Source organism: Ursus maritimus, unplaced genomic scaffold, assembly GCF_017311325.1.
Source record: "Ursus maritimus isolate PB19 unplaced genomic scaffold, ASM1731132v1 scaffold_29, whole genome shotgun sequence".
Classification (NCBI taxonomy): Eukaryota; Metazoa; Chordata; class Mammalia; order Carnivora; family Ursidae; genus Ursus; species Ursus maritimus.
In genome coordinates this window covers 3,575,209-3,588,001 of record NW_024425452.1, presented here as the reverse complement: position 1 = coordinate 3,588,001, position 12,793 = coordinate 3,575,209, and the positions used below count along the sequence as shown (strand labels likewise).

Genomic DNA, 12,793 nt, shown 5'->3' with positions numbered 1-12,793 from the left:
CTAACCCCACATGGTTGTCTGCAGCCACTGTGGGGAGAAAAGAAGCAGGTTCCAAGGATGGGAGCGGGGGAGGGCAGGATGGCTGGGGGAGCCACGAGTGGGGGTGCCAGAAGGCCCCTTCCATGTACCTGGTTCAGATTCAGGCGAATATAGCCAGTATTCTTGGGGTCCATGGATAGAAAGTACGCTGTTTTGGAGAGGAGGCAAAGGGAGGGGTTTGGGAGCGGAGTCTCTGGTCTGCAAGACCCACTCCCAAAGAGGCAGGATGTCGGAAAGGGCGTTAGAAGCTGTCCCTGGCTGCTTCCCAGCTAGCCCTCGGCCCAGGAAGGAATTCAGGATAACACCGCGTGGCCTTGCTATGAGCCATATACTGAGGGTCGTCATACGCGAACTCCTGTGTTCTGGACTCCAGCCCAGGAGGGCAATACTACCGTTGCCCACATTTTATAGATGAGGACAGAGGACAGAGGCACAGAGAGAGAAATGAGTTGCTCAAGGCAACAGAGCCAGCAAGCGGCGGAGCTGGGATTGGAACCCGGATCATCCGTGGTTTGGGAGCAGCGCCCCTCCTGCGGGTGTCTGCGAGGCGACCCCGGTCCACGGCCCAAGGTGGGGAGTGGGCAGATGACTGACTCACTGAACATGGCCTTCAGCCTCAGGAAGCAGCTGATGAAGCTGTCAAAGTCCACGATCATGTCGTCGTTTGCGTACCTGGCCACCAGCACCTGGGTCACCTTGTTATTCAGCCTGATGCCTGGGCGAGAGAGGGGTGCGGAGGGGGGGTCCAGCCCTCTGGCCTCCGCTTTGCGTCCTCCCTCCCTGCCCCCAAGCCCTCTCCTGGCCCCCTGCTAACCCGCTTTCTCGATCGCCAAGCGCATCTCATAGGAGTTCAAGCTGCCCGAGTGGTCCTCGTCACACTCTCGGAAGATGTCCTGAAGGGACGGACAGATGGCGCAGGGCCGTGTGCAGAGCGCGGTGGTTGAAATCATGAATGCGTCAGTGCAGTTAACCTACAGGGGCTGCCTTCCCCGGCCCTTTCCCCGCGTGCCCAAGGTTCCTGTCCTCTAGTGACCGCGGGAGACGTCTGGCAAGGGGAGTGGGTTGGAAACCGAGTCCGTGATCCGAAGGCCCCGCTCGCAGGGCCGTCTGCATGTACCCACGAGCTGGCCGATGCCTGGACCTCGGCTCGTTCAACACGTGGCAGGCGGCTATTCCAGCGGCTCCACAGATCCCGTCCTGCGCGTGGCTAGTCGGGGCTCCGGTTCTAGCATCATCCGTGCTAATCCCCGTCACTCTTGGGGACCTCCCTCTCTGCCCACCAGAAACTGCCCTTCGATTGTATTTTACCGTCCATTTCTTGATTTTTTTCCACAGGATCTGGAACTCGGGGAGCCCCAGCTTGCCAGAGCCGTCTTTCTGCGGGGTGGTCAAGGATGCCAGAGGAGGGAGTGAAGAGGGCATCTTGGGGACAGGGAAGCAGAGGGGCTCACCGAGTGGGGGGCCGTGAGAGGTTCCTGTGTGGTCACCATGGTAACCGCCAGACCGGGCATCTTTTGCTACCTCAGAGCCCAATCCCCAGCAGGAAGGAGGGCGCGGCTGGCCAGAGAGGTGGCCGCCCGTGGGGGCCAGTCTTGGGGTGGGGGTCAGGGGTGGGAGAGCGCTGGGCAAGAAGATACATCCATGAGGTTGATCATACAGCGGCACACGTCTAGGCCGAAGCCGTTGGTCCTGAAGTTTCTGACTGGGAGGGAGGGAAGCGGCGGGAAGAGAGGAGTGCGCGGGGCATTGTGGGGGAGGGAGGGAGTGGTTGAGGGGAGGCACAAGGTGTAGGGGAAAGGTGGTGAGGGGCGGGGGGAGGGGTGCGGGGAGGGTTGGAAGACTCACGTTTGGAGACCACCCTGTTGAGTAGCTTCTGTAGCTCATACAGGCCTATCTCCTTGTCCTAGGACGGGGGACCGTAAGCCCCTGCTCTGGCACCTTCACCCGGGCCACCTCCTTTGGGCACCCAGCCCTCAGCCTCTCACCTTGCCTCCCGCCACTATCTCAAACAAATTTATGAAGTCCTGATCTATGTCCTTCTCAGAGAACTTCTCCTGCAGAGAGAGGAGTGGGAAAAGGACCCAGTCGAGAAAGTTCCTTCACACTCCGCAGATGCTTCCTCTGTTCCCCCCACCCCACAGCTTCCCCTCACCTCTTGGAGTAGCTCAGCATAGTTGACTTCGTCCAGTTCCCTGAGCAAAAGTGAAGGAAGTCTTGGGGGTTATCCGGGATCAGGGAGACAGGGATTTTTAGTGGGGTGGTTGTGAGGAGACCATGTCATGCATCTGAAGCAATGCGGAACAGACTCCGTGAGGATCTGGGCTCTGATTCTGCTTCGCTCCCAACTGGGACTCCCCCTCCTTGTGCCTCAGTTTCCCTGACTTAAACTAGGGAGAGAGCTGGGGAGGCCCAGATGACTGCTCCCTAGGCGTGACATCCTACAGCTCTGGGGCAGGTGGCCTTGGAGCAGCGAGGGTGGCTCCTCACCAGGACTCGCTGTGCTTCTCTGTGAAGACCCGAAGCAGGAAGTCAGCATCCTTGTGCGGCTCAAAGGTGGAGGGGATGATGACATACTCCCCCGGAGGCAGCCGGAGATGGCTGCTTACCTCCCGGGAGTTCATGAAGATCTCCGAGAAGCCGTGGTCCTGATACTTTATGAAGAAGTCCTTCTTCAAGCGAACATCCTGGATGTTCTGAAACTATACGTGCCTTGGAGGTGGGTACAGGGCGGGCGTGGGAGGGTAAGGAGGGGGGACCCCGAAAGTGAAGCCTGGCTCGGCCAGGCTTGTGGGAGGTATCACCACAAACTGACCAGTCCTGGACACCACCCAACTGGCAGGGAACCCCAGCATGATCTCCTGCCCCAACTCCCACCCAGGGCCCCAGGGCACTGCAACCCTAACCCAGTGGCCCCCAGTGGCCCTGAGAGCCCTTCGCTGAATTCCACCCCTTGCCCATCCACGTGCAGCCAGAGGTGGGGCTGCACCAGCCCAGAATCGAGCCCCGCGTCTTCTGTACCTCCTTTGGGACCTAGGAAGAGAAGAGAGAGGGAGGTCAGAGCCCCAGGATGATGAAGGGGCTCAGGCCCGTAGAAGCCAGGTAGTGTGTGTGTGTGTGTGTGTATGTGTGTGTGTGTTGGGGGTGTTAAGGGCACTGGGACACGGGTGGTGGGGTGTGGCATGGGCTGGGGTAGCTAAAAGTCCTAGCGTTAATATTGATAGTCCCTAAGTTTGGAAGAGCAAAGTATAGTTCATACAAAGTTTTGCCGTTGGGAGGAGATTTCTACCACTACAGGTTAAGGACAGGAACCGAATCCCAAGAGGGAGGTCACGTGCCCAACTTCACTCTGCTAAAAAGCAAATGGGATGGAAATCTAGGAGATTATTTTCCTGAACTTTTTTTTTTTTTAAAGATTTTATTTATTTATTTGACAGAGAGACAGCAAGAGAGGGGACACAAGCAGGGGGAGTAGGAGAGGGAGAAGCAGACTCCCCGCCAAGCAGGGAGCCCGATGCGGGGCTCGATCCCAGGACCCTGGGATCATGACCTGAGCCGAAGGTAGACGCTTAACGGCTGAGCCAGTCAGGCGCCCCTAGTTTCCTTAACTTGAACACTCATATCCTGCAGAAAGTTAATAGGTGATTACCGAAATGGAGCATTGAACATAGTTCCGTAACATAGTTCTGTAAAAAGGTGGGTTAGACCAAGATAAACAGGCTGTTCTTCTGTCGGGATGACCAGAGCCTTTAACATGCTGATGCCCTGTAGAGCTTGGGGTGGGGAGTAGAGAATATAACCTTTCCCGAAGGACCACGTCTAACCTTGGAGATATCTTGAGGCACGTCTGGTGTCTGTTAACCTCGTAGGCTCACAGCCTAGAAGGAGGGCAAGACTTGTGTCTATGTCTGTTCACTACTGACCCACTGGAGACTGGACTGGGGCCTGGTGCACAGTAGGGGCTCCATAACTCTTTGAACAAATGGTCATTTACAGGATTTTGCAAAGCATGATTTTGGAAATATTGTCAGGGATTTCTCTTGGCTGCTGGAGTCAACGCTCTTGTGTGGGGTATCTACGGGGAGACTCGGGGACAGTGTGGGGAAGTCTCAGAGGGCCTGGGAATCAGGACACAGGCTCTGTTTCTGAGCCTTGGGGGTGTGAACTTGGGCAAGTAACCTCACCTCCCTGGCGCTCCATCTCCTTCCTCTTCCGGGAAGGCGATCCTATCCCTAAGGCTTTTGGAAGGCTGTTGCAGGGGTGAGGCCAGGAGAGGGAGCAAGCCTGGCTGGGGGACCTGCCGGAGTGCCCACCGTGTAGAGGACAAAGCCAACGGTCTGCAGCTGGGCTCCTTGGGGCCGCGCCTGTCTCCAGTTCTTTTGCATCAGGGCCACCAGGCAGGTGCAGACGGCTTGGTCGTCCTCCGGGTCGTCGTCGTCCTCCTCGGGGAGAGAGATCCTAAACTGGGGATTGCTCCAGAATGTGTCTGTGGAGGAAGCAGTTCGGCATGGCTCTGCCCTGCCCCGGGGTGGACGGGCTTCCCAGCCCCTCGGCAGGGCCAGGTGGAATCTGCTGGCCCTGACGTCGCGCATGGCGGACGCGGAGCGCCCTCACGCACCGAGGTGGTTCCTGCAGCCCCCCGCAGTGCTGCCGCGCCGCCAGGTGCCCTCGTAGAACGTGGTGTGCCAGCAGCTCTTGTAGTCCCCAGAGAGGGCGTCGGGCGTCAGGTTGCAGATCTCCAGCAGCGTGAAGTTGTCCAGGAAGTCTTCGTAGGACATCCTGCGGGGCAGGGGGGGGGGGTTGATGGCTGGAGCCTGCAGCATCCCCACACCCATAGCCCCCCCCCCCCAAAGCCTCTCCATCAAAGGCACAGGCGGGAGCGCAGCAGAGGAAATGAAGGGACGGGCACGGGGGCAGGAGGAAGCCCGCCCCGAGCTGTACTGACCAGAACTCCCCGTCCTCCCTCCTGAGCAGGAGCTGCTTCTGGATGTCCGGGGCCACCTCGTCCCACTCCCTGGCGCTGGAGCAGAGACAGGCAGTGGAGGGAGAGGGTAGGGCTCAGGAGGCATTTGGCTCCTCCCCAAGGGATTCCCTCACCCCTGAATGCCTGCCTGTGGGGGTCCTGAGTTAGATGGAGAATCTAACTGTGGGGAGGAGCCTGTGGGGGTCCTGAGTTAGATGGAGAATCTAACTGTGGGGAGGAGCTGGCCCTGCAGGCCAGTGGCAATGCCTCGCTGGGGCGGGGGGGGGGCGGTGGTGGTGCTGGGCACTCTGCCCCTCACCTGACAGCGCTGGTGGGGGGGCGCTTACGTGTCACTCCAGGCTCCATTCCACTCGATCCGGCCCCAGGGATTCCGGACCCGAATCAGGGTTTCTGTCATGCCTTGATACCAGACCTGGTGGGAGGGGTGTGGCCAAAGGTCAGGGGTCTCAGGCAGGAGGGATTCTCTGCCTTCTCCTGTGTCTCAGGGGAGGTGCGGGTGGCAGACTCACATCCTGGAGGCCGGTCACGGAGTAAGCGTGCCCTCTCACCAGCATCCTGTGGGTCAAGGTCTCCAACTCACTGTCGCTGGTGACCTGCAGAACGGAGAAGGAGAGGAATTCAGGATCCGGGCAGGGGTACTGGGGCCCCCGAAGGGGTGTGAGCACTGTCAGGCGTCAGTTTTGTTTTGTTTTTAAGATTTTATTTATTTATTTGAGGCAGAGCGGGAGAGAGTGAAAGAGAGCAAGCAGGAGCAGAGGGGGCAGCAGGCAGAGGGAGAAGCAGGCTCTCTGCTGCGCAGGGAGCCCCATGCAGGACTCAATCCCAGGACCCCAGGGTGGTGACCTGAGCCGAAGGCAGATGCTTAACCAGCTGAGAAACCCAGGCGCCCCCGGGGTTCGGTTTTTTAAAAATTAAACCTGGTATTTGCAAATAATTGTAGATTCCCATGCAGTTTTAAGAAATAATGCAGGGAGGGGCGCCTGGCTGGCTGGGCCAGTGGAGCTGATAACTCTTGGTCTTGGGGTCATGAGTTGAAGCCCCACACTGGGCATGGAGCCTACAGAAAAAAAGAAGAAATCCAGAGAGATCCTACGCATCCGTATCCAGTTTCCCCCAGTGGTAACATCTTGCAAAACTGTAGTGCAGTATTCAGAGTAGGACGCTGATGTTGATGGAATCCGTCAGGCTTCTCCAAATGTCCCCACGTCTGCCAGGAGGCCTGTGTGTATGTTCTGTGCAGTTGTACCACGTGTGCAGTTCTCTGCACCCCCACCAAGGTCCCACCGCAGAGCAGTCCCAGCACCGCAGCCCTGCCCTGTGCTGCCCTCTTTTTTTTTTTTTTAAGATTTTATTTATTTATTTATTTGACAGAGAGAGACAGCCAGCGAGAGAGGGAACACAAGCAGGGGGAGTGGGAGAGGGAGAAGCAGGCTCCCAGTGGAAGAGCCCGATGTGGGGCTCAATCCCAGGACCCTGGGATCACGCCCTGAGCTGAAGGCAGACGCTTAACGACTGAGCCACCCAGGAGCCCCTGTGCTGCCCTCTTATAACCATGCCTGCTTCTTCTCACTCCCCTCTTCCCTGACCTCTCACAGCTGCTAATCTGTTCTCCACTTTTATTTTATTTTTATTTTACTTTTTGGAAGATTTTCTTTATTCACTTCAGAGAGAGAGAGCTCATGCATAAGTGGGAGGGGGAGAGGGGCAGAGGGAGAGAATCTTCAAGTAGACCCCCACCCCCGCTGAGCATGGAGCTGAGGCCGGCAGATCTCAGGATCTGAGATCTTGACCTGAGCTGAAATCAAGAGTAAGACACTCAACTGATGGAGCCACCCAGGGGCCCCTGCTCTCCATTTTTAAAAATTTTGTCATTTCGGGGCACCTGCCTGGCTCAGTTGGTGGAGCGTGCCAGTTTTGATCTCGGGGTTGTGAGTTTGAACCCCACGTTGGGTGCAGAGATTACTTAAAAATAAAATCTTAAAAGGGGCGCCTAGGTGGCTCAGTATGTTAAGCGTCTGACTCTTGACCTCGGCTCAGGTCATGATCCCCGGGTTGTGAGATCGAGCCTGAGTCGGGCTCTGTGATGAGTGTGGAGTCAGCTTAGGATTCTCTCTCTCCCTCTCTCTCTCTGCCCCTCCACCCCCACCCCCAGCCCCCACTTGCACGCACTCTCTCTCTCTGTCTCTAAAAAATATATATATAATAATACAAAATAAAATAAAATCTTAAAAAAGTGTTGTCATTTCAAGACTGTCAGGGAAATGGAATCATACGGTATGGAGCTCTCTTGGCTCTTTGCATTCAGCATAATTCCCTTGGGATTCATCCAAGTAGTTGCATGTATCAGTGGTCCATTTCCTTTCATTGCTGAGTCATGTCCAATGACGTAGGTGCACCACAGCGTAATGATTCACTCATTGAAGGACTGTTCTGTTTCTGGCTACCATGAATAAAGCCACTGTGAACATTTGTGTGCGGGCTTTTGTGTGGACGTAAGTCTTCATTTCTCTGGGATAAAAGCCCAAGACTGCAACCGCAGGGTCACATGGTTGCACTCCGGGTTCATTTATTTATTCGAATAAATATTTGCCGGGCGTCTATGGCATGCCAAGCAGCACCCTAAGTCCCGGGATCCAGCACTGAATAAGACAAGTCACTGCCCTCATGGACTGTGAAACAGCCGGGAGAAGACAGGCTGTGAGTAACAACGTTGATAAGTCAGACCATTACAGAGCACCATAAATGTCGAAGGGAGAATAAAAACGAAATAGAGAGCAAATGAGGTTAGGAGCAACTGATTTAGATTGGGAGGCAGAGAATAGAAACCTAAGGAAGAGGCATTTGAACTGAAATGTGAATGAGAAGGAGCTAGTCAAGAACCTCGTAGGTGAAAACAACAGCAGGTGCAAAGGCCCCGAGGCAGGACCAAGTATGGCTTACTTCGATGGAGCAGCCCATGAGGGAGGATCGCTCAACGGCCTTCCTAAGGATCCTCAGCAGGTTCCGAGGGGGCTTCTGGAGTTGGAGGCTATAGGTCACACCCCCCGTGAAGTCCTCAAGGCCCTCCACGGTGTTGCCCCCCGACAGTGCTTCATAGGACCCATTCAGCCTGTGGGCACAGAGAGGGCACTTTTGTGCTCCGGGATAGAGAGGTCAGCTTGGACATGGGAGGGTGCGGGGAGGGAAGGAAGGGATGCCCTGACCTCCCTCTGCCTTTTCCCCTGATTCCAGCTGCCCCCCTAGCTGCCAGCTGTCAGGGCAGGCTTGGAGGCAAGGCCAGCTTGGGGCACTCACTTGGCATAGGCCTTCTCCAGCAGGGCGCTCCAGAACTCAGTGCGCTCAGCGGAATGCACGAACACCAGCTTGCCATTCCTTGTGGGCAGCCGGTCGTCCACCACCACGTCCACCCACTGCCCAAACTGCCAGATCTGTGGGCAGCAAGATGGGGCTCAGTGGGGCTTAGGGCATCTGTCTGCCCCAGGCCTTCCTCCAAACACGTGCATCCCTCCCTCCCACGCACCCCCCCACACCCCCCCACTCCCCGCCACCCACGCGCACACACTCCTTGTCTAAGAACTGTGTTACACGAGCACCTCCTGGTGGCCAGGACCAGTGACACGCCAGTGGCAGAGAGCCCACTCCCCAGAATGGCGGAGGCCTGTGTGAAAGGCAATGAAAAGCCTGAACCTTGCCCCCAGCCTCAACTCCAGTTCCTGCCAGGGCCTCCAGAGAGACAACAACCAACATTTTGACCTTGGCTGGGCTTTAGGATTTCTGAGGTTTTAAAAAACTCTTGTGATTCTCAGAAATATTTTTGTGATGTGGAGAATTTGTCCACATGTCACTAAACTTAAAGAGCAGATTACAAAAATTATGTGACCCTTACTGACTGTTGACTCCCAACGTCATACACATCCACACATTTCTACCAAGAGAAAGAGACAGAGAGAGAGAAGCAGGAGAGCCACAAATTGATAACAATTCTTTTCTTTTTGAGCTTAAAAAAATTAGTTTACATGATTTCTTTAGTCAGCAGATATTTCTCTGATAATTAGACAAAAGCCCACCCTAATAAATGTCATTTTTCAAAAAGAAAAGAAAAAAGGTAACTTCAAAGCACATAAAATTCTTCTTCTTCCTCCCTCCCCTCTTTCTCTCTCTCTCTCTCTCACACACACCACAAAAAAATTCCAGCTTTCAAATCATCCTTCACCTGAAAATGGAAGATGCCGGCATAGTTTTTCCGGAAGCTCTGCCCCCTGGGTACCACCCGGTACAGCAGTTTGGGGCATGTGGTAAGGGAGCCGATGGCAGCCAGCAGCCAGCAATCCCCTGGAAAGACAGGAAGGGTGTTGCCTCTCGAGCCCTCCTATATGTGAGTGCGGGTCCCAGACTCCAAGCCCTAAAGGAGCGGGATGGGGCTCTGTGGCCCCTCCCCCACAGAGATGCGCCTCCTGTGCCCCCCCACTAAGGACAGTTCAGGAAGTAATCCAGCAGGGAGAAACAGGGCTGAAGGAACGTGCTCTGGGGGGGGGGGGGGCGGTGAGCCTCTTTACCTTCTCTACTAGGTAAGAGGTTCACAGATTAGAGCCAAATGCTTTGGTGTTTGGATATGGGAGGAGTATGAGGCCTTTGTCTTGCTCCTTGTGCTGAGATCTGCTTTGTGGAGAGAGCCAGTTTCCTCCCATCCAGGTCACCTTACCCCCGTCCCCTGCCTTCCACTTCTACTCTATGACGACATTGGTGTAGCAATCAAGACACCCCTCCCTGATGTCACCCACATAATCCCGGAGACCCCAGGGGCTTAGTCTGTACCCCCAGCTCGGTCCCTGGGGCTAGGCGTTGATGGGGCCTAGGGGCAGTCTCCCTAGGCTAAAGTCGTCCGTTGCAGTTTCCCTCCTGGGCATCTCAGAGCTCGCCGGGTGGCGCCGTGGGCAGGGTGGTACCCTGAGTGAGGGCTCTAGGCCAGGCTGAGGCTGAGGGCAGGGGGAAAGCATCTGTGATTACCAACGGCCTCCTGGCTGCCTGGGGTACCCTTGGCAGGGGGGCGGAGGGTGGGAAGAGAAGGTTAGGGACAATCTAATCCTCCATTGCCAAAGGGACACCTACACAGGAAGAAGCCGGTTCTCCTTTCGCAGCCCTGTAAGCCACAGCGGGGGACACGGGGCCTGAGGTCTCCTTGGCTTCCGCCCTGCCCGCAGCCTGCCCTTTCCTCCGCCCCAGATACGACAGAACTCAGCCCCAGAGGAAGCCCACCCTGGTCTTATCCCTGAAGATGCAATGAGGGTTTGGAGGAGCCCTTCCTTAGGGAGGAAGCTATCCCTTGGGGCTGTCATAGGAGCCGTGGGAGAGCAGGCCGAGGAACAGAGCGCTCCTTTATTTGACACATCAGACTGAGGAAGTTCTGGCACCTGCAGTGGCTTAAAAATACATCCACAAGCTCTTGGACAAGCCTCCCCTCAGGAGGTGAAGCCTAATTCCTTCCCCTTGAGTGTGGGCCAGATTTTGTGCTTGCTTTGAACAAATGGAATGCGGTGGAGGTGACCATGCGTGTTCCCCTGAGAGGAGGCAATAGAAGGCATGACGGTTTCCTCTTTGTTCTCTCTCTTGGATCATTCTGTCTGGGGGAGCCAGCTAGCAGGTTGTGTGGACACTCAGGAGGTCCTACGGGGAAGCCTTGGCGGCGGGGAACTGAGGTCTCCTGACCCGTGCGCGCGCCATCTTGGAAGCTGATCCTTCGGAGGAACACAGCTCCGCCTGATGTCTTGACGGCAGCCTCACGAGAGACTCTGAGCCAGACCCAACCTACTCTGCTTCTTATGAATTATTGACCCATGGAAACTGAGATGATCGATATTTGTCATTGTCTTAAATCACTAAGTCTTGGGGGCAATGGATTGTGTAACAATGGGTAACTAATAGACCACCCGGCTTGTTCCCATTCCCAGATAGCACTTGGGGGGCGGGGAGCAGGGAGAACATACCTGACAGTCTCACTACCTCTCCTCAGAAGGGGAGGGGCAGGGAAAGAGGAGGGATCATCTGAACCTATGGGTCCCAGCTCCCCAGCCTCAAAAGGCACCCTGGCATTCCCCCTACCCCAGCCTTCTTCCTCGATTCACCCCCTCCTTCCACACCGGCTTCCTTGCCCCACACTCACCTAGCACGCCTTGACAGATGTCTGTTGGACTGATCCCATTCACAATGAAGTGAGGATTGCTTGTGATCTGCTGCAGTGAAGGAATAAAGATTTTAGGGGGCCCAGGACATCCCCCTCCCCACCTCCCTTTCACCATTCCTGGGGAATGATGTCCACCTCCAAGGCAGGGGCGGGGAAGGTCACAGGACCCGCTGGGCAGGGTTTTAGAATGTGATAGCAGAGGTCAGTGAGTGGCTTTCCCAGGGGTCTCGGAGAGGTTTGGCTTAAGCATGGCCAGAACGGTCCCCAGCCCTGATCGAGGGTCAGAAGAGGGGGTCGGGGGACTGGAGATTTCAAAGTGATGGGGGCATCATTACAAACAGCCCTCCCACTCCCACAAGGAGTCCACACCTCCCCTCCCAGTACCCACACTGGGCCGTTGCCAAGAGATGTTCTGCACACTTTTGGAGCCAGGGCCCAGATCCTTGAAGCCCAGCGAACTGGGCTCGGCAGGGAAAAAGGAGTCCTCGAACAGTTCTCCCCTCCTCAGACAGGCTGCCAGCAGGTCCTCATAGTTCTGGTTATTGTAGTTCTGGGCGTTGTGGTGTTGGCCCACGCCTTTGGCTTTGAGGCGGTTCAGGCTTATGGAAGCCGCCATTCCCTGATCCGCGAAAACGGTCTCTGCTTCACAAAGAAAAGACAGATAACCCAATTAGAAACATGGACAAGGGATCTGGATAGATACTTTTTTTCTGAAGAAGATACACAAAAATGCTCAACACCGTTAGTCACCAGGCAAGCCCAGATCCGCGACAGTGACCCCCCACTTTGCACCCACCAGGATGGCTACAGTCAAAAAGACTGATAATAACAAGGGTCGGCGAGGATGTGGAGAAACTGGAACCTTCATCCACTGATGGTGGGAATATAAAAGGGTACAGCCCCTTTGAAAACTAGCCTGGCCATCCCTCAAACGGTTAAACGAAGAATCATTACCCTATGACCCAGCGATTTCACCTCTCGGTATATGCCCAAGAGGAAGGAGAATGTACGTCCATATAAAAACTTGTACACACATGTTCATTGCATGATTCACAATAGCCAAAAAGGGGGAATAAACCCCAAGTGTCCATCAGCTGATAAATGGATCAGTAAGATGAGAAACATACGTAAATGGAATATCATTCATGCAAGAGTATCATTCAAAAAGAAATGAAGGGCTGGGGCGCCTGGGGGCCTCAGTCAGTTAAGTGTCTGCCTCTTGATTTCGGCTCTGATTGTGGTGTGGGAGGAATCCAGAGTGGGGAAAAAGAGGGGCAGCTATAGGGAGGCACAGGAGGGTTTTAGGCTGTCTAGGGGTGGGACCCAGGTTGAGCCCACAGAGGGCTGAGTTCCACAGAGGCAAGAGCAGGGGGTCTCAGTGATTCGTCCTCCCTCGAGTTGGCAGACAAGAAGAAGAGTTAAAGTAGGAAAGCTAACAGCATGGAGTGCCTGCTCTGTGCCAGGCACACCAGCCTCCGGAAAGATCCATGCAATATTGGCAATTACTGGAAGAGGAAGCAGGAGCCTGGCACAGGTGAGGGTTGAGCATGGGACGGAGTCTGACTGCAGACCCCAGACAAGGCCCGTGACGT

General features: G+C 55.5%; 1 protein-coding gene across 1 annotated transcript; it reads right to left on the bottom strand.

The window, feature by feature from the left end:
- CAPN11 (calpain 11) lies at positions 1–11,817 on the bottom strand. The gene is made up of 21 exons (XM_040643420.1): positions 11,590–11,817; positions 11,181–11,250; positions 9,234–9,352; positions 8,315–8,448; positions 7,961–8,129; positions 5,530–5,613; positions 5,347–5,432; positions 4,982–5,056; positions 4,655–4,815; positions 4,350–4,522; positions 3,058–3,069; positions 2,527–2,738; positions 2,192–2,231; positions 2,025–2,093; positions 1,885–1,936; positions 1,677–1,741; positions 1,348–1,416; positions 854–932; positions 638–754; positions 129–187; positions 1–27 (listed from the first exon to the last, which is right to left on the bottom strand). The coding sequence occupies exons 1-21, from the start codon at positions 11,815–11,817 to the stop codon at positions 1–3; spliced, it is 2,100 nt and encodes a 699-aa protein (XP_040499354.1).
- Between the last annotated feature and the right edge of the window lie 976 nt (positions 11,818–12,793).

Excerpts from the sequence above, each read along its gene's own strand:
- CAPN11 (XM_040643420.1), bottom strand. The coding sequence starts at position 11,817 with ATGGCGGCTTCCATAAGCCTGAACCGCCTCAAAGCCAAAGGCGTGGGC. Across the intron at positions 2,232-2,526 it reads GAGAAGCACAGCGAGTCCTG|GGAACTGGACGAAGTCAACT; the intron begins GTGAGGAGCCAC and ends ACTTTTGCTCAG. Across the intron at positions 188-637 it reads GAGGCTGAAGGCCATGTTCA|CGTACTTTCTATCCATGGAC; the intron begins GTGAGTCAGTCA and ends TCTCCAAAACAG.